The 19,539-nt window shown below is 34.0% G+C and overlaps 9 protein-coding genes and 8 pseudogenes across 17 annotated transcripts, besides 3 other annotated features; 4 read left to right on the forward strand and 13 right to left on the reverse strand.

The window, feature by feature from the left end:
* Positions 1-2,272: part of a mobile genetic element that runs on past the window's edge.
* Positions 4-861, reverse strand: TVAGG3_0017660 (annotated as a pseudogene). Its single transcript has one exon. A coding segment is annotated over exon 1 (858 nt).
* On the forward strand, positions 898-1,350 carry TVAGG3_0017670 (uncharacterized protein; the record flags this gene model as incomplete). Its single annotated transcript, XM_051220069.1, has 1 exon — positions 898-1,350. One exon carries the CDS (start codon positions 898-900, stop codon positions 1,348-1,350), a length of 453 nt encoding a protein of 150 aa, XP_051105055.1.
* Positions 1,367-1,786, reverse strand: TVAGG3_0017680 (protein of unknown function, DUF4108 family; the record flags this gene model as incomplete). Its single annotated transcript, XM_051220070.1, has 1 exon — positions 1,367-1,786. One exon carries the CDS (start codon positions 1,784-1,786, stop codon positions 1,367-1,369), a length of 420 nt encoding a protein of 139 aa, XP_051105056.1.
* TVAGG3_0017690 (Poxvirus D5 protein-like family) lies at positions 1,823-2,254 on the reverse strand (the record flags this gene model as incomplete). Its single annotated transcript, XM_051220071.1, has 1 exon — positions 1,823-2,254. One exon carries the CDS (start codon positions 2,252-2,254, stop codon positions 1,823-1,825), a length of 432 nt encoding a protein of 143 aa, XP_051105057.1.
* Positions 2,270-2,450: a terminal%2Cinverted (terminal inverted repeat of Maverick-1A transposon ID:TVAGG3_0017700).
* Positions 2,270-19,539: part of a mobile genetic element that runs on past the window's edge.
* Positions 2,451-2,777, reverse strand: TVAGG3_0017710 (uncharacterized protein; the record flags this gene model as incomplete). Its single annotated transcript, XM_051220072.1, has 1 exon — positions 2,451-2,777. One exon carries the CDS (start codon positions 2,775-2,777, stop codon positions 2,451-2,453), a length of 327 nt encoding a protein of 108 aa, XP_051105058.1.
* TVAGG3_0017720 (uncharacterized protein) lies at positions 2,966-3,202 on the reverse strand (the record flags this gene model as incomplete). The annotated part of the gene is made up of 1 exon (XM_051220073.1): positions 2,966-3,202. The coding sequence occupies one exon, from the start codon at positions 3,200-3,202 to the stop codon at positions 2,966-2,968; it is 237 nt and encodes a 78-aa protein (XP_051105059.1).
* On the reverse strand, positions 3,250-3,708 carry TVAGG3_0017730 (repellent protein 1 family; the record flags this gene model as incomplete). Its single annotated transcript, XM_051220074.1, has 1 exon — positions 3,250-3,708. The coding sequence occupies one exon, from the start codon at positions 3,706-3,708 to the stop codon at positions 3,250-3,252; it is 459 nt and encodes a 152-aa protein (XP_051105060.1).
* On the reverse strand, positions 3,739-4,249 carry TVAGG3_0017740 (annotated as a pseudogene). Its single transcript has one exon. A coding segment is annotated over exon 1 (511 nt).
* TVAGG3_0017750 lies at positions 4,505-5,312 on the reverse strand (annotated as a pseudogene). The gene has a single exon. A coding segment is annotated over exon 1 (808 nt).
* Positions 5,820-6,092, forward strand: TVAGG3_0017760 (uncharacterized protein; the record flags this gene model as incomplete). The annotated part of the gene is made up of 1 exon (XM_001315756.2): positions 5,820-6,092. The coding sequence occupies one exon, from the start codon at positions 5,820-5,822 to the stop codon at positions 6,090-6,092; it is 273 nt and encodes a 90-aa protein (XP_001315791.2).
* Positions 6,411-6,974, forward strand: TVAGG3_0017770 (uncharacterized protein; the record flags this gene model as incomplete). Its single annotated transcript, XM_001305098.2, has 1 exon — positions 6,411-6,974. The coding sequence occupies one exon, from the start codon at positions 6,411-6,413 to the stop codon at positions 6,972-6,974; it is 564 nt and encodes a 187-aa protein (XP_001305099.2).
* TVAGG3_0017780 (organellar and viral DNA polymerase type B) lies at positions 7,072-7,647 on the reverse strand (the record flags this gene model as incomplete). The annotated part of the gene is made up of 1 exon (XM_001280768.2): positions 7,072-7,647. One exon carries the CDS (start codon positions 7,645-7,647, stop codon positions 7,072-7,074), a length of 576 nt encoding a protein of 191 aa, XP_001280769.2.
* TVAGG3_0017790 lies at positions 7,901-8,898 on the reverse strand (annotated as a pseudogene). The gene has a single exon. A coding segment is annotated over exon 1 (998 nt).
* On the reverse strand, positions 9,217-11,050 carry TVAGG3_0017800 (annotated as a pseudogene). The gene has a single exon. A coding segment is annotated over exon 1 (1,834 nt).
* TVAGG3_0017810 lies at positions 11,143-11,613 on the forward strand (annotated as a pseudogene). The gene has a single exon. A coding segment is annotated over exon 1 (471 nt).
* TVAGG3_0017820 lies at positions 14,414-14,894 on the reverse strand (annotated as a pseudogene). Its single transcript has one exon. A coding segment is annotated over exon 1 (481 nt).
* Positions 15,317-16,353, reverse strand: TVAGG3_0017830 (annotated as a pseudogene). Its single transcript has one exon. A coding segment is annotated over exon 1 (1,037 nt).

A 19,539-nucleotide genomic window follows, 5' to 3' on the forward strand; every position in this document is an offset into this window, starting at 1 on the left:
TACAATTTGTACTTTGTTCGCGTAGATATGAATTCTGAAAGAAGTATGAGGGTCTTGTATGACTTTATACTTCTCCCAGAGTTCATATCTGTCAAACTTACCTGCCATGGACTCTTTCATAAGTTCCATGAAATCGTCTTCGGACAATCCGGGGAAAAGTACTATGTCAGTAAGTATTCTTTTAACATCCTTACTTAAACTCTTTGCTGTCTGTACACATATTACGACTGAGATGTTAAAGTGTCTGAGCTTCTTAAGAATTCGACACATGTCTTGTTCTCTGTTCTTTAACAAAGGATGAGAAGCAAAGTCATCTAAGATAAGAAGACATCTATGAGGGTATGTCTTCCAATCGTAAGATTGCAATTTCTTCGAAATGTATTCTATCTCTTTCTGTTTGTTTCTGAAGTGTTTCTTCTCTAATATTCTCTGCATTTCCTCATTTGGGTCTTTAAACTTAGAATTTATATACTCATTTATAGCATTATACTTCAAAACTCTTCTTTGGTACTTCTTTATCCAATCTAACAACTCAGTATCCTTTATACATACTAACTTAGACTTCTTTATAATATCTTTGAACGAATTGACGGTTTGGTCAAATTGACCAGAAGTCGAACAAATGACTACTAACTCATAGAATGGGTTCTTCTCATCTAGTTCTTGTTGTTGTGCAGCCATTTTAAGATAAGTGAAAGTCTTACCAGACCCAGGTGGTGCAATTAGACCTGTTATACCATTCTGAGCAAATAAGAACTTGTCATGTATAGGCTTTATCTGAGCATTTTCCAACTTCCTCTTGTTCTTGTTTAAAACATTCTCAAATTTTTTGTCAATGTCAGCAAACTTTTTTTCTAACATATTTTTAGAAAAATTAAAATTTTTATCTTTTAGAAAATGTCTAGCGATTTCGCTATCTATATTCGAGACAAGCTTTTCGACAGCAAAACATCTGTCGACCATAAAATCTTACATAGTGTAAACAAGAAAGGTGAATTTGTTCTAAAGTTCTGTTTCTGGGAATATGACAAGAACCATAAAACATTAAGCAGAGCAGTCTTAAAATTTGTCAATGACAGACTCGTTGACAGAGATGACGCCTCTTGGAGAGATGAAGTCCAACAAAACTTCTTAGAATGCAAAGAAGACACATGCGCTGTTCTTGAAGATGAAATAGAAAACAGAATAGATGAGCTATTAAAGGACAAAGAACTTTTACATAAATATGGTTCTGAGAAATTTGACATAACTCCACCAGAAAAGAAGAAGAGAGAAAAGAAAGAAAAGAAAGTAGAAGAAGAGAAGAAAGAACCTGAACCAGTTCCAGAGAAAAAGAAATTTGACATGTAAAAATAAAATTTTATTTTTAGAACATTTCTGGGTCAATGTCAATGTTCTCTTCCTCTTTAGGAGTAAACACTGGCTTAGACTCTAAAATCTTTTTACCCAATTTACCTTGAACTTCTACAACTTTAGACTCATAATATTCATAGTCGTCTGCTTTCTTTGGTTCATAAGGTATAACAAGTTTGTATGCTTTGCCTTCTTTAAGGTTTGAGAACCTTCTGTCAAAACTTTCTTTGACTGTTAACAAACCTTCTATGTCTAAGTCTTCAAATTTCGCACCATTTTTAGTCACAATAGCAAACTTAACTGGTTCGATGTTCCAAACTTTGCTGAATGAAGACTTTTCAAAATGGTAGAAGTAAACATTCAAATATGTGAATGGGTCTAGTTCTTCTTTAAGTCCTGACATGTACTTGTTTACTGAGATGAATTTTGTCATCTTTTCTATCGGATAAAAAAATATTTTTTTTTAAATTTACTCAGAAAAAATTTTCTTTGTATATACACCATTCTGAACATCTAAAAGACTTTTGACATTTGCCAAGAATGTTCGTTTAGACGCTGTCATATAACCATATTCTTGACAATATTGTTTATACGAATCGTACAATGACCTTTCATCTAATGACACAAAGTCAGTTTCATCTATGAACAGTTCATATACACTCTTGTTTGCTTCTAACAATGTTTGTCTCTCTTCGGTATGTGGAATTTGTCTTGGATTGAACTTAGAAATATCTAATGTCATAAAATATGAGAACAAGTGGTTGTAAAAGTCAGATGTCAAAGTTTCTGCTAAGTCGTCAAAATATTCTGTATCTTGCATATGAGAATCTGACGTTCTGACAACTACATATCTTCTGTCAGAACTTTCTAACTTCATCGGAACAGCATTGTTTGAAACCATAATGAAGTTTGCAACAGTTAGTATACCTAAGTCGTGTACGGTGGCACTGCGTTCCTCCGTACGCAATACTTGTGAATTTGACACTTTACAAAACCGTTAACGTATATTTTACAACACAAACACAAACACCAACTTAACCTTAAATATTTATAAAGCCGCCAACCACTTCACCTTACTACTGTAAAAATAAACGTTCTCACTTACAAAAGTATTGCAACTCTTCCCATTGCTGTGCTTCACACAATAGTTCATATTCTTCAGTATCGCTGCTGTCGCTCCAATCGTCAGAGTCAAAGTCACTGTCAAAATAAATGTTAGTAAGTTTTGACAAAGCTAATGAAACACGTTTACCGTTTGTATCGTATGCTTGTATAAACTTTCCATTCTTCATTCCTTCATAAACGCTCAAACTAACTTTACCCTTTCTCCCTCGTATCTGATAGAATGTATTTTCACGAGGAACAAAGAACAAATTCTTGAACTCATGACCGTTGTAGTTTGTTATCTCAATAGTTTTCGTCATTTATATAAAAATAAACTTAAAAATAAAATAAAAAAATAAACTTAAAAATTAATGATATCACCACAATCACACGTATGAAAACATCCATTTAAATTTAGGGTAGAAGGTTAGATCTAACCTCATTTCTACCCTCAGCCGCTAAGCGGCGAGACCCTTTGGGTCTTTTCTACCCTGTTGAATTCATTGCTTTATAACTCTCTTCCTTTCTCCAACTCTTCTAACTTCTTCCTAAGTTTAGCAATGTTGTCCTCATGAAGTTTAATCTTTCTCAAAATTCCTTCTTTATCTAATGGTTGCTTTATCTTTCTAAACTGAACTCTACCATCCTTCATAGTATGAATGTAAAAACCTTCTGGAATAGTTCCTGATTTAATGTATTCTACCAAAAACTTTTGTTTCATTGCTTCAGTGACTTTAGTCGTCATTTCAATCAAATAAAAATTTTAATATTAAATAAAAATAACGTTATTTTTCAGTAAGGAAACGCAGGAGTTTTACGATTTATTTGAGGAGTAGGTTCTGGTTTAAATGTTGGAGTCGGTTTAGGAGTTGACTTTTGAACAGGAGTTTGTACTTCCATAGGTTCAGGAGTCATTGAAGGTTTTGCTTGTGAAGGTGTTGGTTTTGGCGAAGGTGTTGGAGTTTGTTTAACTTCAGCTACTTCAGTATTATTTACAACATTTGCTTTATTTCTTTTCAACATCATAACTGCTCCTGCTGTAGCTAGCAAACCTAGTGGGAGACCATATTTTATATAAGGACTTGACCAAATGCTATTTTTGACAGGAGCTGGTGGAACACCTAACCTTGGTGAGACTGCTCTTTGCCATTGTGCAGCTCGTAAGAAATATTCAATAGGTGCTCCATAATCGTTTGGTAAAGTTTGTTTCATAGATGGTGAAGGTTCACGAGAGCTTGATGAAGAACTCATTTATAAGCTTTAAAAATAAACGTTCATCCTTTATTCCTCACTGTCGTCAGTTGCTAAGTTATAGTCGTCAATCTTATTATTGGGATTCCATTAGCACGCACCTGAATGGCAAAGCAACAATCCCTCATAAATCCAATAAGTGGCTTTGGTACATTTTCAGTTGCTAGTTCAATAGGTCCTTTAACAGACAATTTGTATGTTATTGGAGCAGTAGATGTTTGACCTTGCTGGAAGCAAAAGTCCACTTCTGTTGGAAAACCACATAAGAAATGTGTGTTGTCATAGCTATCCCATTTATGTTCCACACTACCATCATCCACCAATGACCTCATAACATCTTCATTAAATCCTATCATATCATTGTTTGTATTGCAGGCGTTCGCAACCATTTCATAAAATACAGGTCCATATGATTTTTCAGGTTCTGCAGGCATATTTCCATAAGCTCCCATGGAAAGCTGAAGATATTTAAACTTAGGGTTCTCAAAATTAACATAATAGTTGTCTTTCTTTCTAAATAGTGCCCAAATACTTTTAACATTAATAGGCGTATAAGCTGCTGTAAATGTTGCACTTGAACTATCTGTATTCTTTGAGAATGAACCGTCCATAGGAATCCAATCCATAACTTTAACAGGAAAACATAAAGCCTCGTTTGTATAATGTTCTACAAGTTCTGTATAAATGTTAGGGTCTAAAGAGAATGACTTTGGATGAATGAAACATTCATTAAAATCCATCTTTGTTCGAAATAGTTGCTGGGTTACAGTTGTAATAGTAACTGTTCCATTAGCTTCTACTGCCTTCGTTATCATAGTGAATGGTTCATTCCATGGAACAAATTTATTTGTCGGTGGATTTGAATCTGAAGCAAATGCAACTTTAAGAGTTGGATTGAAAGCAATGATATCATTTACAGATATAGATGTGCATTGTAAGGCGTCGCTACTGAACTTTACTTTAAGCTGAATGTTTCCTGCAAAAGCTGGAATAAATCGAATAGCTTCTAATGGAAGGAATCTTCTAACAGGAATTCTTAAACGAAGCTTAAAATCAAATGATTTTCCTGCTGTAATTGGACCACTAACAATTTGTCCTGTTCTGCATGTTCCCGAATGACTCCATACATCTTCATGTCGAGTCTTTGAGAAAACATCTACTTTCTTTATTTGTTCGGTAGTTTGTGAGTTTGAAGTTATATATGCTTCTTCTCTTGCGTTGTCTTGAGAATATACGATACGACCATTTGCAAGGATTTGATATCCAGCAACTGCATAGAAAGCGTCATCGAAACCAATCCAAAATCCTGGTGGGTTTGTTTTATTGGAACCTGAACCAATTTCTTTATCTGCAATAAATTGACCTTCCATTTTATACGTAATGAATGTATTGTAAAGGTCCAACATATTTTCACCAGGAGGTGAGAGATTGAATGTTACCCATGTGTTATCTTTAGCAGTTCCAGGTTGTGATGGAATCTTTGCGTCAGAATATTTTCTATTAGTGTCACCAATTTGAACTGCATTGTCTATGATATCGAAATATGAGCGAATCTGATGAATATGCTCTGCTGGAGTAAATTCGTTTAACTGTTCGTTCTGCATGTATTTACTTCGGATAAAAATATCTATTTACTTCATTATTCTCACTCTTCTTCTTGGCATTCGTGGTGGAAGTTGTTTCTTGACATTTTCAATGAACTGTACATTCTCTTTTGTCTCAACTTCTTTCACTGGCGGGTCAGGGTTCTTTGACTCGGTTTGTTTTTCAATGAAATTCACGAACTTTGCAATAAGCTCTTGGTTCGTTATTGAAAGTACATCTGGCTTCTTTTCTTCTGGTTCTATTGACTTTTCAGTTTGAATAGAAGGTTTTATATGGGCTTCGTGGACTTCATCCTTGCCATGCACCTTAATGTTGTCGCTTTCTGCATTCGCTAATGGAACCTTTCTTTTTCTTACGTATATTTTACCATCTTTACTCTGACTTACGTAATAGAAAGGATGTTGTATTCCTCTTGCGTCATTTAATATAATAGACTCTCGCTCTGATTTTGACAAGCTCATTTTACATCGGTTAAAGTTTTAATTTTGTTTTTTATCTGCAGTCAAATGACTCAGACAAGCCCTACGGACAAGACCCAAGGGGTCATAGATGTTGAAGCATTGAAGAAAGAAATTCGTGAGCAAATTTTATCCGAACTGAAGGAACAAAAACAAGAACAAAAGCCAGAGAGACCAAAGAGAAAACTTAGTGAAAAACAACTAGCTGCATTAGCTGCTGGAAGACAAAAGAACCCACGTTTGCTGGCGAAGAAAGCTAGAGAAGAAGCTGAAGCAAAGGAAGAACAAAAAGCTAAAGAAGCTGAAGCAAAGAAAGAGTAAATGGTTTATTTTTATCCGAATTAAATGTATAGACAAATACCTTTATCTGTTGCGTTCAGTAGTGAAAACCCTGACGTCAAAATAAAGGGGAACAGAGTAACGTTTAAGTTTCCAACAGACTGGATTGTGAACATAAATGAAGAGAAGTACATTGGCATAACAAATATGTATATAACACGTGCTTTCAGAAAGGTTGACTTTATACTTCAAGTCGAGATAGAAAATGACGAACAGTCTTTAAGCGCCCAAAACATTCACATATACAAATACTTTAAAGACGATACAACTTTACAAGAATGTATGATTTCATTTAATGAGATGTTCGAGAAAAAGTTCAACATTGAAGTACAAACTTTACAGCCTTTACGTGAGTTTCTTGCACAACTGAAAGAAGAAGGTAGTCAGCCACAACTTATAGACTTTCATTATGAATTTAATGAAAATGAAGATGGAACTCATGACTGTCAATTCATTGTATTCTCGCCATTCAATGAAGTAGCTAAAAAGAAAAAAAATCCATTACGTATAAGATTTCAAATCTCTGAACCAAGTGATGATTTCAAGAATGTTTTCAATTATGATGCAATGCTTCCGAGGAAAAATGAATTTTCAAAGATTGTAACACCTGGCATTTGGGATAGAAAGCAAGCTATATTATATTCAAACTTAAGTAAGGGAGTTGAAAATGAGTTCATTGGTCATACAAGAACTTCACCACTTCCTAACCCTAAATACTATAAATTAACTGGCTTCAATCGTGAGTTTTGGATAGACATGTTCTCCACTCATGACCATAACTGCCCAGTGTTCTTACCTCCAGACCATAAGGACTGTCTCTACATTGAAGCACAACTCTTAAACTCTACCATCGCAGTATTGTAAAATCTACGCTACTTTTATTTTTATCACGAATGACCTCATTGCTGACAAAAATAAATGACCTCATTCATGACCTCATTGCTGACAAAAATAAATGACCTCAGAACTTCAACTTACGAATAAAGCTTGTTTTAGTCGTTATTGAGAAGTTAAACTTTTCAGCAAAGCAAGGACTAGAAGACTTACATAAGTCAAATCCAATCTCTTGACCGTCATAAAGTGCTTTATATAACTTCATAACACTGAACTCAGAGTCTTTGTCAAATTTTCCTTGCGGAACCATTAAACCTTTATCTTCATCATAGAAACACTGAACAGAGTCAGGAAACATTTCATTAGCGGTTAAAGCAATAACATCTTGCTTCACGCCTTTCATTCTGCAGTGAAATGCAACTTCATTTAAATCGTTAGTGAGTAAGTCTATGTAGGTCTTCTTTCCACAAAATATTGACTTGTATGCTAAACTTTGTTTTCCAGGTGTTATTTCTGCGAAGTCACTATGAAACTGACCAAGGTTTTTACCAATGAGAACTCTTCCATAACGTTTCTCAAACTCTTCAGCTAAACGAGGGATATCTTCATTGTAGAGATGCATACTGTCGGTATCGCTATAAAAGATGTCCATTCCTAAGTCTTCAGCAGTACAGAATACTTCACACATTATTCTCTTCGACATTGATAGAATATTTACACCAAGTGGACAGAAGTTAAAGTGTCTGCAAATGCTTTTCGTTAGCTTGAAAATAGTTTTATCTGAACCATCCAATCCTTCGAACTTCACTATATGGTTGTAGTTTCTGATGGCATATCTTATAGCATCTTTGTCATCTACTATGGTTATTTTTGACTCAATAGGAGATAGAATAGTTTTGCCATAAATACTGTTCAGAATGAGCTTTATATTTTCTTGCAAAGGATTTCCTTCTTTCTTATACTTTAACCTTAACTCAAACAATTTCTTAACTTCATCTCTTATTCTAATATCTCTGTTTCCATCGTAATAGTATCCTTGCAACACTTCACATTTGACACCTTGATATTTTATGAGGTCTTGTAATGTTATATGGTCAACATACATTAAACAGCAAGTGTTTGAACTTCTGGGAACGTTAAGTTCTGGATTTAGTTCAGGGTCACAAACTATTAAAGGAAAGTGTCTATGTATTCCAATCTCTGTTATCTTAATGAGAACAAAGAAGCCAGACATAAACTTTTCACCAATGGGTTCCTTTTGGTCGTCATCGAATAAATGTCTCATGAGATACTCTGCGCTTAGCATCTCATCCTTCATAACCTTTGGAATTCCTTCTAAAGTATAAAGTCTTGCTATAGCGGATGGATATAATGAAACAGCGTCGAAGTCAGCAATGAGTTTCTTTTCGCTCTTTTGTTTAATGTTATCTGACAACATACATCTTCCACCTTGAATGCATCTCGAAATAAATTCTCTTGGTTTATTTGAGAGGTCATATAAATTTCCATTCGGGAAGTACACTCTGTTCTCAAATAATTTGTTAGCAATTGAACAAATACTAACGTAGTCATAAACGTTTAAATCAAATTCTTTCAATAAGTCATTGCGGAACTTTACAAAACCTTCTCTTAAAATTCTTACATCTTGTTTGCAGTAAAACGTGCTATATTTTTCTAAGTCGAAATGGTTTTCATCTATTCTGCAACCTTTGATGGAATCTATGTTCTTCATGAACGTTTCAATATCTTTTACAAACTTACACGCTTCAGAAATGACACCAGTTCTGTTGTCATTTGCTAACAAAGTACTGCTGTAGTAGTTATATGGAAATACTTCTTTCGGTCCTGTTTGTAAGTTAAACATAGCAGGAAATAGTTTAAGCTTCTTATTTATAACACTGTAAGAGTCTTTTATAATAATTGCCCTTCCTTTATATAAGCCAGTTATTTGCATTGTTCGTGAACCTTTAATGATGGGAGTTCCTTTCACTTCTGTCATGTGTCTTAAGATGAAGTTTATATCATAACTGAGGTTATGGAAATATATTAAACTCTTGTCAGGAAGTCGTTCCAAAAATTCTGTTGCACAGTTCTGACCCCATATGCTTTCACTCACTGAACCATCTTCACTGTCATAACAGATGTTAAAAGCTTTATGAAAGCCATCGGTACTGCACTCAAAGTCAGCAAAGAAAACGTGCTCAGGAATGAACTTGCACTTATTTTTATTTACTTCTTTTGACTCTGCTTTCTTCTTCAGTTGTACACAATACTTTGGAGCATATGTCAAATCTTTAAATGGTGCAAGGTTCTGTTTATATAAGTCAGTCGTATATGTGAAAAGTTCTCCATAAGAAATAGGTTCGAAATATTTGCACTCCACAATGTTTTCATAACATCCCATAGCGGTGTAGTTCTATCCATGCGAACTACATATTTATCTCTCTCTTTGTATAAATCTTCATCTGTTTCTCAATGTTCATTCCACCACACTCCTTCAAGATTTCTATATAGTTGCGAATGAAATATGTTGTCATTGGTAATCTTTCGTTTAGCATGTAGTGGTCTTCAACAAGAAGTAAGTCAATAGTTCGAACAGTTTTACATTCTTTTGGTATGTATCTCTTTATTTCATTATGTCTTGAGTCATTGAAGTAACCAATGGTAACATTAAATGCTATACTTGTTGCGTCAGAAATTTCTTGTACTTTACTTTGAGGAAAGTCTCTAACACGAATGACTTCTCTCATGTGGTCAATAGTTTCTTCATCTACTCCAGCCTTGAATGCAAGCATAAACGAAACAATTGTCTTCTGTCATAAGTGCTGCAGTTCTTTTGTTCAGTTCATTGAAGATTTGGTAGCGTTCAAGATTTATAGGTAATGTGCAAAGATACTTCCAGAACTGACCGCTTCTCTTCTTATAAAACTTCTTTTCACCATTATCTTTCCAAAAGCTTTCTATAAGTGCTGGGTTTCCTGTTTGCTTAAGAGCTTCCAAAATGGCTTTCTGGTCATTTGTCAGTGTGCTTTCATCTCTATATGGTCCTTCTTGGCTTTCCTTTCTTTACATCTGACATCGTTAAGCCTTCATATTCTGTTAAATCATACATCTTTATTTCGGTAAGATTCTTTATGTTTGTCAAGAAGAAGTCATAGTGCATTTCAACAATACCTGCAGCATTTGCTTCTATCTCTGATATAAAGTTCTCCTTCAAGAGCTGATGTAGTAATGTTCCAATATTATTGAGGTTTAACGTAGAACATTCATACTTTCCACCAAGTTTATAACATACCATCCATCTTGTTGGGAGTTTATTTTAATCTTCTCTAAGAGTCTCATGAAAACCTTACCGAAATGTTTGTGTAAGTAGTCTCTGTTTGGTTCATCTAAAGCTTCGATGTTAAAGTCAATGAGTCTATTGCCTGACTTACATTCTCTTCCTATTCTCTTCATCTTTCTTTAACCATCTCTCACCTTCTTTGGTTTGTCGTCAATGGAACGAATGACATCGTTAGCTTTGCGAACTTGTTCTATAGCACTTTAAACATCTCTCTTCTCTGTTGTTTCAGTGTGTCGTCTCTTCTTCTTGTTTCACCAACGTTCGCATTTGTTATGTCAAACATCTCTTGACGAACATCATGAGAAAGAGCTTTACGAGTATGACCAACGTTCGCATTTGTTATGTCAAACATCTCTTGACGAACATCATGAGAAAGAGCTTTACGAGTATGACCAACGTTCGCATTTGTTATGTCAAACATCTCTTGACGAACATCATGAGGAAAGAGCTTTACGAGTATGACCAACGTTCGCATTTGTTATGTCAAACATCTCTTGACGAACATCATGAGGTATTGAACGTCTATGATATAAGTCAATAGCAACGTCATTTAAAGGAAATGCTCTTGCATGGACTTCGTCTCGCCGCGTTGCGGCTTTATGAACTCATGAATTCTATCATAACTTATTGCACCATTAAGTCTTTATATGAAGTCAGCGAGTGCTTTTTGTTGTTGTTGCGTAATGCTTTGCAACATCTATGTTAGCTTCTGTAAGAAGTTGTTTATTTCCGAGTGTTCTAACTTAGACAACTTCCGATACATCTTTAGTAGGAAATAAAAAAAAATATTTTTTTGAAAAAATTAGATTAGATTTTTTTAAGTTATTTTCAAAATAATTTAATATTTTTATTTTAATGAAACACATGCAAGATTGCAAGTTCTTTTCATACAATGCTCTCGCTACTGCCATCAAGAATGAGTTCAATGGTGCTTCAAATGTTAATGTTATCTTTAACAAGAAGTTTGTGAAAGAATCTAAGTTTGGTCAGTATGTCAGACCATTAGCTATTGTCATTGACCGCAAACGTTATACTTCACAAGAGTTAGCAGTAGTTTTGAAACAAAAGAGTTTCTTCGTCAATGTCAAAGATACACACTATACTGTTATAAAGAACTCAACGTTGACTTCTTCAGTATTGCTTTAAATCTTTCCGAACAGAAGAATATAAGAAGGGTGAAACAAATGTGAAATATTATCCTTCATCTCTGAAGACAATAACGAACAAAGATGTTATACAGAAATTCTACCAAAGGTTGAAGAAGCTTCTATTGACATTGACGAAGAAAGTGAAATGGTTGAAGAAATAGACCCTGAAGCTATTTAAGCAAAAATATATTTTTGGTTAGTCTTCATATCGATATTTTACAACAATTCCCCAATGTATAAACTTTTCATACGCTTTTTCATAAGCTTTATATACCTTCAGAAATTTTGCATAATCTTTAGAAGCATTTAGATATTGTTTAAATGCTTTGTATGTCTTTAGAAATTTTGCATAATCTTTTACATGTTGTTCGTTCTCTTCTTCTGTCATGAGTTCCGAATATTCTAAATTCATGTTCTTTCATATGAGATAAAATTTTATAAAAAATAAAATTAGCTTAGATTTTTTTTATTCTTCCTCTTTGAAGTTGTCGAAATATTCTGTTATCTTTTCCTTCAGTAGCGGTAAGTCTTCTTTGAAGGTAAGTATTGTACAACCTTTGATGTCATAGTGTGTTTGAGGAAGAGTATTTTTGACAATTTCCTTTATTTGCTCATTCGGTGTCATTGAAATCGGTAAGTTTTCACGATAGAAACCAGTTTCTGTCAGATTTGTAAATCTTTAGCAAGGTCGTAAAAGCTTTTGTTGTTTCTTCTGACTAAATGCAACATAACCATATCTCTATCTTCTTCTTTCTCCAACTCTTCAGCGTAAATCATATACTTATAACTCTTTTCCTTTCCTTTTGGTACCGAACGTGGTATTCTTTTCTGTATGCTTTTGTCTTTGGATTCAATGACTTCATCTTTTGCTTGAAGTTTCTTTTCCATCTCTCCACGTTCTGCTTTATATAGTTCATCTAACATCATGAAAATATAACAAGCATAACGAGGTGAAGCCCACATTGCTACAGCATTTACAAGAAGTCTATGAACATAATAACCTTTCAAACCAGGTGCCAAATTCTTGCGATTTTCGTACGGAATCTCTTCCCTCGGTTTTCGAGGGAAGCAATCATATGAGGAAATTCTTCTAAAAGTTCTTTTGCCTGTTGGTTTTCAAACCAATGATATGCTTGCTTTGTAGAAAGAAGAGCATTCATTATACTTTGCATTTGGTACATGTCATCTTTGACTGAACGAATGAGTCTCAATTGTTTGTTATACTGTATGTATTCGTATTCTTCATTTATGGCTTCATGAACGATAGCAGTTGTTGTGTTCTCTGTTGTTGACATATATGTCTTTACATACAAAATAAAAAAAATAAATAAAAATAAAATTAGCGTTATTTTTTCTATCTTTCACAAAAGACCAAAATAAACGCTTTACATGTATTTTCAGCAACTTTCGTCAAATAATTTTATAGCTTTATCTATCTCATCTACTTCAAACGTTTCTTTACCTTTTATGGGAGCACCATACAATTTTCTCAAACTTTTCGAGTAGTTCTGTTTCTGCGGCTCTCATATCATTAACGAACACAACCTTGACTCTATTGACTGTACTGTCATATCTTTGAGTTATATTATATGTCCTTCCTATCTTATATCTTTTTGTGTTGAAGTCCTTCGGTTTCTGAACGATGTAAAGTAAGCCTTCACTGCAACGTTCCGTATCGAATGAACCATAAGTTATGAAGTTATATCCAACAACTGGGTCAATCCATAACAAAAACTATTGGTATAAGACTTTTGTCGATGAGATATGCTGTAGTTCCATAGAATCTTACTGATATCATAAGCTCAGGATTTCTTGTCAAAATTTTCTGAGTTGAAGCATTTCTAACCCAGTCGTGTGTTTTCTTTCCAGATGGAAATTAATGTCTGACAAAGAAAATTTGTTGTATTTCTTTGAGTATCTTACGTTTAAATCACCTATTCTAACCAATTTGGTGTCATTGTCTATCTTTCTAACTGTTTCAAACTCAATGTTTGACATATATGTCTTACATACAAAATAAAAAAAATAAATAAAAATAAAAACTAACTTTATTTTTTCTGTCTTAAGGAAATTCACGATTTTTGTTGCTGAATTCAGCAAAAATATATTTTAGGGTAGATGGTAGATCTAACCTCATTTCTACCTCTTTTCTACCCCAGTATATTTATAAGCGTTTTACATGGTAAAACGTTATTTTTTAAATTTGTGTGAAAACTCAACGGTTTGACACATGCCCTAAAAATTATTTTACTCAGAATTTGTTGCTGAATTCAGCAAAAAATATATTTTAGGGTAGATGGTTAGATCTAACCTCATTCTACCCTCTTTCTACCCCAGTTATTTTATAAGCGTTTACATGGTAAACGTTATTTTTTTAAATTTTGTGAAAACTCAACGGTTTGACACATGCCCTAAAAATTATTTTACTCAGAATTTTGTTGCTGAATTCAGCAAAAATATATTTTAGGGTAGATGGTTAGATCTAACCTCATTTCTACCCTCTTTTCTACCCCAGTTATTTTATAAGCGTTTTACATGGTAAACGTTATGAATTCGTGAGACTTTAAACAGTTTTGTAGCTTCTATTTCTTCTTTAGTACATCGAATGTTAACTATGCCGAAAGTTCTTTATATTTCTTTTCTTGACGTCAGATAGAAGGAAATCGTCAGCAGTTGGATAGTTTTTTGTTCAGAAATGCTAACATGTCCATTTTATCTTCTGCTGGTTTCTCTACTTCTTTCTTTTAAGTCAGCATAGTCGTTTCTCATACTTCTATCTCTTTGACGGAGTAGTTATATTTCCTAATTGCTGCTTTACATTTAGAACATTGCGGGTTCATTTTTGCGTTATACATTGAAATAAAACCAGCTAAAACAACTAAAGCGTTCAATTGCTCTCTTCATCTCAAACATAGCGGGTCTTATTTGTTTGTTCCATACCTTACCTCTTCTATCTTTATCTCTTATCTGCCATACACATTCAGCAACTAACGAAACAAAGTTGTCGTAGGTCTTAAATTCTTCAGATTTATATATGTCAGAGATGTTCTTATATACCATGTCGCAATCTTTGTCCATAACCTTATGGTTGCAATGAAATCCTAGAAACTCATAGTTTACCTTTCGTATGAACTTCTTTATTTCTACTGAGTCAGTTGCTTTGACTTCAATTTCATCGAATTCAGGAATAGTGAGTTTTTGTTGTTGGATTTCAGGTAGTTTGGGTAAATGGTCAATAATGTCCTGCATTTCATAAAGATACTGTTCATTTGTTTCATCTTTCGCACTACAGTCTAAATTACTTGTTAAAAGTTCTTGCTTTATCTTCTGGATTTCTGTTTCAAAAGTATATGAAGAAGGAATGAAGCTTTTCATCTCTACTAACATAGATGTTGGATTCATGACTAACGAGTTTGGTGCTGTTGTTTGAAGTGTTGTTGTGCCGATTGTTGAAATCATATCTTTTATACAAAATAAAAAAAATAAAAAAAATAAAACTAACTTTATTTTTTATTTCGGGAAAATTCATGAAAATTCAAGAGGGTAGAAATGAGGGTAGAAATGAGGGTAGAAATGAGGTTAGATCTAACCATCTACCCGACATTCTCGTCAAATACAAAATAAATAAAATAAAACTAACTTTATTTTTTATTTCGGGAAAATTCATGAAAATTCAAGAGGGTAGAAATGAGGTTAGAAATGAGGTTAGATCTAACCATCTACCCTAAACATTATTTTGAGTCCGTTTGCGTCTTTATGTTAAAATAAATGGTACCATTAATGATATCATGACTGTTCTCGTTCATGTCTGATTTACATCTAATGAAAAAGTTTAGAAGAATTTTCTTATTCTTTCTGGCATATTTTTGTCTTTCCAGTACTCCCGCTCTAATGGTCCCAGATGTGTTGGCTTTGACTCTCTCAAGTTCTTAGATGGTATAACATCTTCAACGCCTCCTTCATATCTTACTTTATAAGTGTCATCGTTTATGTTATAGCCAAGTATTTCAATAACCACTCCTCGCTTTGCTTCGTCAATGGTTTCAGCAAGTTTGCCATTACTACTTTCAACTAATTTATGACGAGGGTAAAACGCTATGGAGTCGTCAGCAGCTTTTATAAGATATCCATTACCTTGCGTAGAGTCTACGATATAATTAATTTCGACTTAACCTTAAACGTTTCTTTGTCAATGGTTTGTCGTCAAGAACTACACGAACTTTTGTACCAGGAATGAGGGTAAATTGTGTTGAATTTCTGATATTTTGTGTTTGACTTCGTTTCTTTTGTATATACTTTTCTTCTTGTTGTTGTGTCATTGAATTTGGTGTATGTCCTGTTGTAGAATGTGTTGAGGAATTATATACTTCGAAAAGTGTTTCATTGTTTCTTCGGTAAAGTCTCGCTCTTGATTTAAATCTCTAAGCGTTCTTATGAAGCGGTTTATGATGCCGAGTATGTTATGGTTATGGTCTTCAGTAGTGTAGTGAGTTATGTTATGCTTAATGAGAAAATCTGTGATTTCGTTGCTGAGGTATGCACTGTCTTGGTCTGATGTTAAAGTACTTGGGTTATGTTCTGCTACAAACTTTTGTAAAACTCTTAACACTTCACGAGTTCCTTTATTTTTCATTGGATATGTATATGCTTTACGAGTGTTAACATTAATGAAGATGAGGAATGGTTTATGGCCACATTTTCTGCTTTGAACGAGAGTGTCAAATTGGTATGCGTCAGGAGCGTTGGAGTAAATTGGTAAAAAGTAGTCGTAAGGGTTTATTTTTGTTTGATGTACAACATTTTTGTCAAAGAACCTTTTCACTTCAGCTCTGTTAGTAAATCCCCAACTCTTTGCAGCTTCATTGAACTTCTTAAATGACCTCCATGGATGTTGTTCGAATACTTCTTTCAAGCTCATTTATGTAAAGTTAAAGATTTTAACCAACTCGTATCCAAGCGTGTATTGTTATATAAGGAGGCATATAATCTTTTCCATTACCCTGGGTCTGTAATACCAGCTACAACATGTGTATGATTTCCTGCGGTTCCACAGAAAATACCTGTGCTTGAATCTACTGGGTCAGTTGTGATATCATATCTATGCATTCCCTGTCTATCCGAACCCGCTGCAAGATTTGTATAACCTCTTTTTGTTATTGAATGTGAATGGTTTCCTTCCACAGATGTTCTTCCACTGAACCTATGCATATGTGAAGGAAGGTTTTCAATACCTATTTTCTTTGAACCTCCCATCTTCATTGACTGAGTATTAGTGTAGAATGGAAAACTGTCAACTATTTCATACCATCTACCACCAAATAAAGTGTTTGGATTTATTGGATTCATAGACGTATAAACAGCTCCTATAGGATATATTAAATCATATATGCTCATAACTCTATAAACATATTCTAAAGAACTTATGTCATTAAATACATTTGGAATGTACTCCCGGATGAAATGTTGCATTTGTTCCACTTTTATAATGTAATGTTAGTTCAATAGAATTATCCAAGAAAAATTCAAAAGTATCTGTTGAAGACCTCTAACAAATTCAAATGGAGTTGCTGGTTCACCATTTATAATTTCTGTTGTAAATGCATTGTATCTGGTTTCGAAAATTTCTTGTTAGTTCTGCATCCACATAAGTTTTGTCTGCTTTCTTATCTAACATTGTTGGTAGTTCATATGTTTCAAAGTTTCTGGCATGACTTTCAATATTCCTGCAACTATTATCTAAATTGTTAAGAGTATCTTTTACGCTTGTACTTGGATTTTCTAATGGTGCACTTGAACCAAGGTCAAAGTTCAATATTATGTCGTCTGCTCTAACAGTAGTGAAGGATTTATGTGTATGGTTCTTGTCGGCTTTCTTATCTAATGTAGCTTGAAGTTCATTTATATCGGAGATGTTGTGTTTATGAGATTTCAAACTTTGTTCATTGCTTCAAGTTCAACTTTGTCAGCTTTACTTTTAATAGCATCTTCAAACGTTATTTTGGACTTAACTCTCAAAGTAAATCTTGGTTCAACTAATACACCGTTAACATTGAAAGTAGAGGCATAAATTTCACCGGTATAACCAAAATGCTTCTGGTGCTTTAGCTACATCATACTGTACAGTACAGCTTATTCATAACCTTTAGCACGAATGTATTTATATCTTCTTTCATTAACATTTTTTTGTCTTCGCTTCATCACTTCGTGTTAAATATCCATGTAGTCCGTTATAATCTGTTCGTCTGAAGTTATATAATGAACGTGTTCTTGTCCGCTTTACTATTTAATGTAGCTTGAAGTTCATTTATATCGGAGATATTGTGTTTTATGAGATTTCAAAATTTGTTCATTGCGTCAAGTTCATTTTTCGGCTTTACTATTTAATGTAGCTTGAAGTTCATTTATATCGGGAGATATTGTGTTTATGTTCTTTATCTGCTTTTTCGGCTAATTTCTCTTCTATCTCATTATATTTCAAGTTCATGCCTACCACCACCTCCCGAAGAAGTATTTTTCTTCAGCTCTTGAAGAACGTCCACTTCGCCATCTTTGGTGTCAATAATGAGACTTTGTGTTAAAACCTTTCCTGTCTTAATGGATGTTTGTAAAACTTCTTCTTCACCGTGTTCGGGGTCATGGTCGTCATCATATCTTGTGAAATCAGAGATGTTGTCATACATTAAGCATATCTGTCTCAAAAGTTCTGCTATTTGAAACTGGAACGAAAGATATACAGAACTTTCATCATCTCCTAAAGTCAAGTCTGCTTTCTTAAGTATTTCTTGAATGTATGCAATGAGAACAGAGTACCTTGGAAAATATTCGAACAATATTTCATTAGCTGTTGGTTTTGGTGGTTCTTTTGGAGTTTCTGTTGTTTCAGTTCCTTCTGTAGGTTCTGTTGGAGTTTCTGCATCTCTTGACTTCAATGCTCTTGCTCTCAAAGACCTAAATGTTAGAGCACCGGGTTTTACAAAGGACTTTATAAATGCTTTAATAGTTCCTGGTAAGTTATTGTTAGCATTAAGTAAGTTCCTTATGCTTCCATCATGTACGTCCATAGCACTATGTAAAAAATCTATACTTTTCTTGTAGTCAGCAATAGACTGACTGTGATTTTTTAAAGATTTGTCAATACCTTTAAGCCAATCTTCATGCATGTCTGATACTGAGCCAAGAATATCATTTGCTTCCTTTAGTGTATTTTGTGCTTGTCGTAAAGTATCCAATCCCGTACGTGCATTGTTTGCTATACGTCTTACAGTATCTATTTGACTCCTTGTTTCTTGCATCCAACCAGATAAAGTTTTAATAGTATCCGAACCATTTGAAATGAAGTTCAAAGCATTTTTAACGTCATTTAAAACTTCTTCACCAAGTACTGCCCATATCTTTCCGATTTGGTATTGAAGAACTCCATATGAAGCAGCTGTTAAACCAGTATTTATAAGGTCCCATATCCATGATTTAGCAGTTTTTCCATCCTTTCCATCCTTTCCATCCAAACCGTTTTCGCCTTGAGGTCCTTGAATTCCTTGAATTCCTTGTATTCCTTGTGGTCCTTGAGGTCCGGTGTCACCCTTCTCTCCTTTCAGTTCATCTTTATGTTCGTTATAATATTCTAATGTCATAAGGTGTACATCATTACTGCTACCAGCAACGCCAAGAATTTGTTTCTCATTCATGACTAAATTCTTTAAGGCATTTAATGTTGTCGTCAAATCGAAAGCTCTTTAACAATTCAATGAGAACATTTAAGTACTTTCACTAATGAGGCATCTACTGTAGAATTTATATATTGCACCGTTCCATCATTTATGATAGGAACTTTGCTTGTTGTAATGAATGGGTCATAAGTGTTAAAAGTATCGAAATCAATGACTTTTTTAGTTTTTCCATCGTCAATGACTAAATCATTGCCTTCAATGGTTAAAGTTGAGTTTTCGTTTACTAGTTCATGTGCTCTTCTTGCTTCATTTGTTTCATACGCATATGCAGCAATAGTCATATTTTAATGAGAATAAAATGTTGTTTCTATTTGCAAAGTACAGACCCAAACGAATACGGGACAGTAAAGCTACAAACAAACTTAGGTCTTCAGAAT

This window comes from Trichomonas vaginalis, chromosome IV, assembly GCF_026262505.1.
Source record: "Trichomonas vaginalis G3 chromosome IV, whole genome shotgun sequence".
NCBI classification, from domain to species: Eukaryota; Parabasalia; order Trichomonadida; family Trichomonadidae; genus Trichomonas; species Trichomonas vaginalis.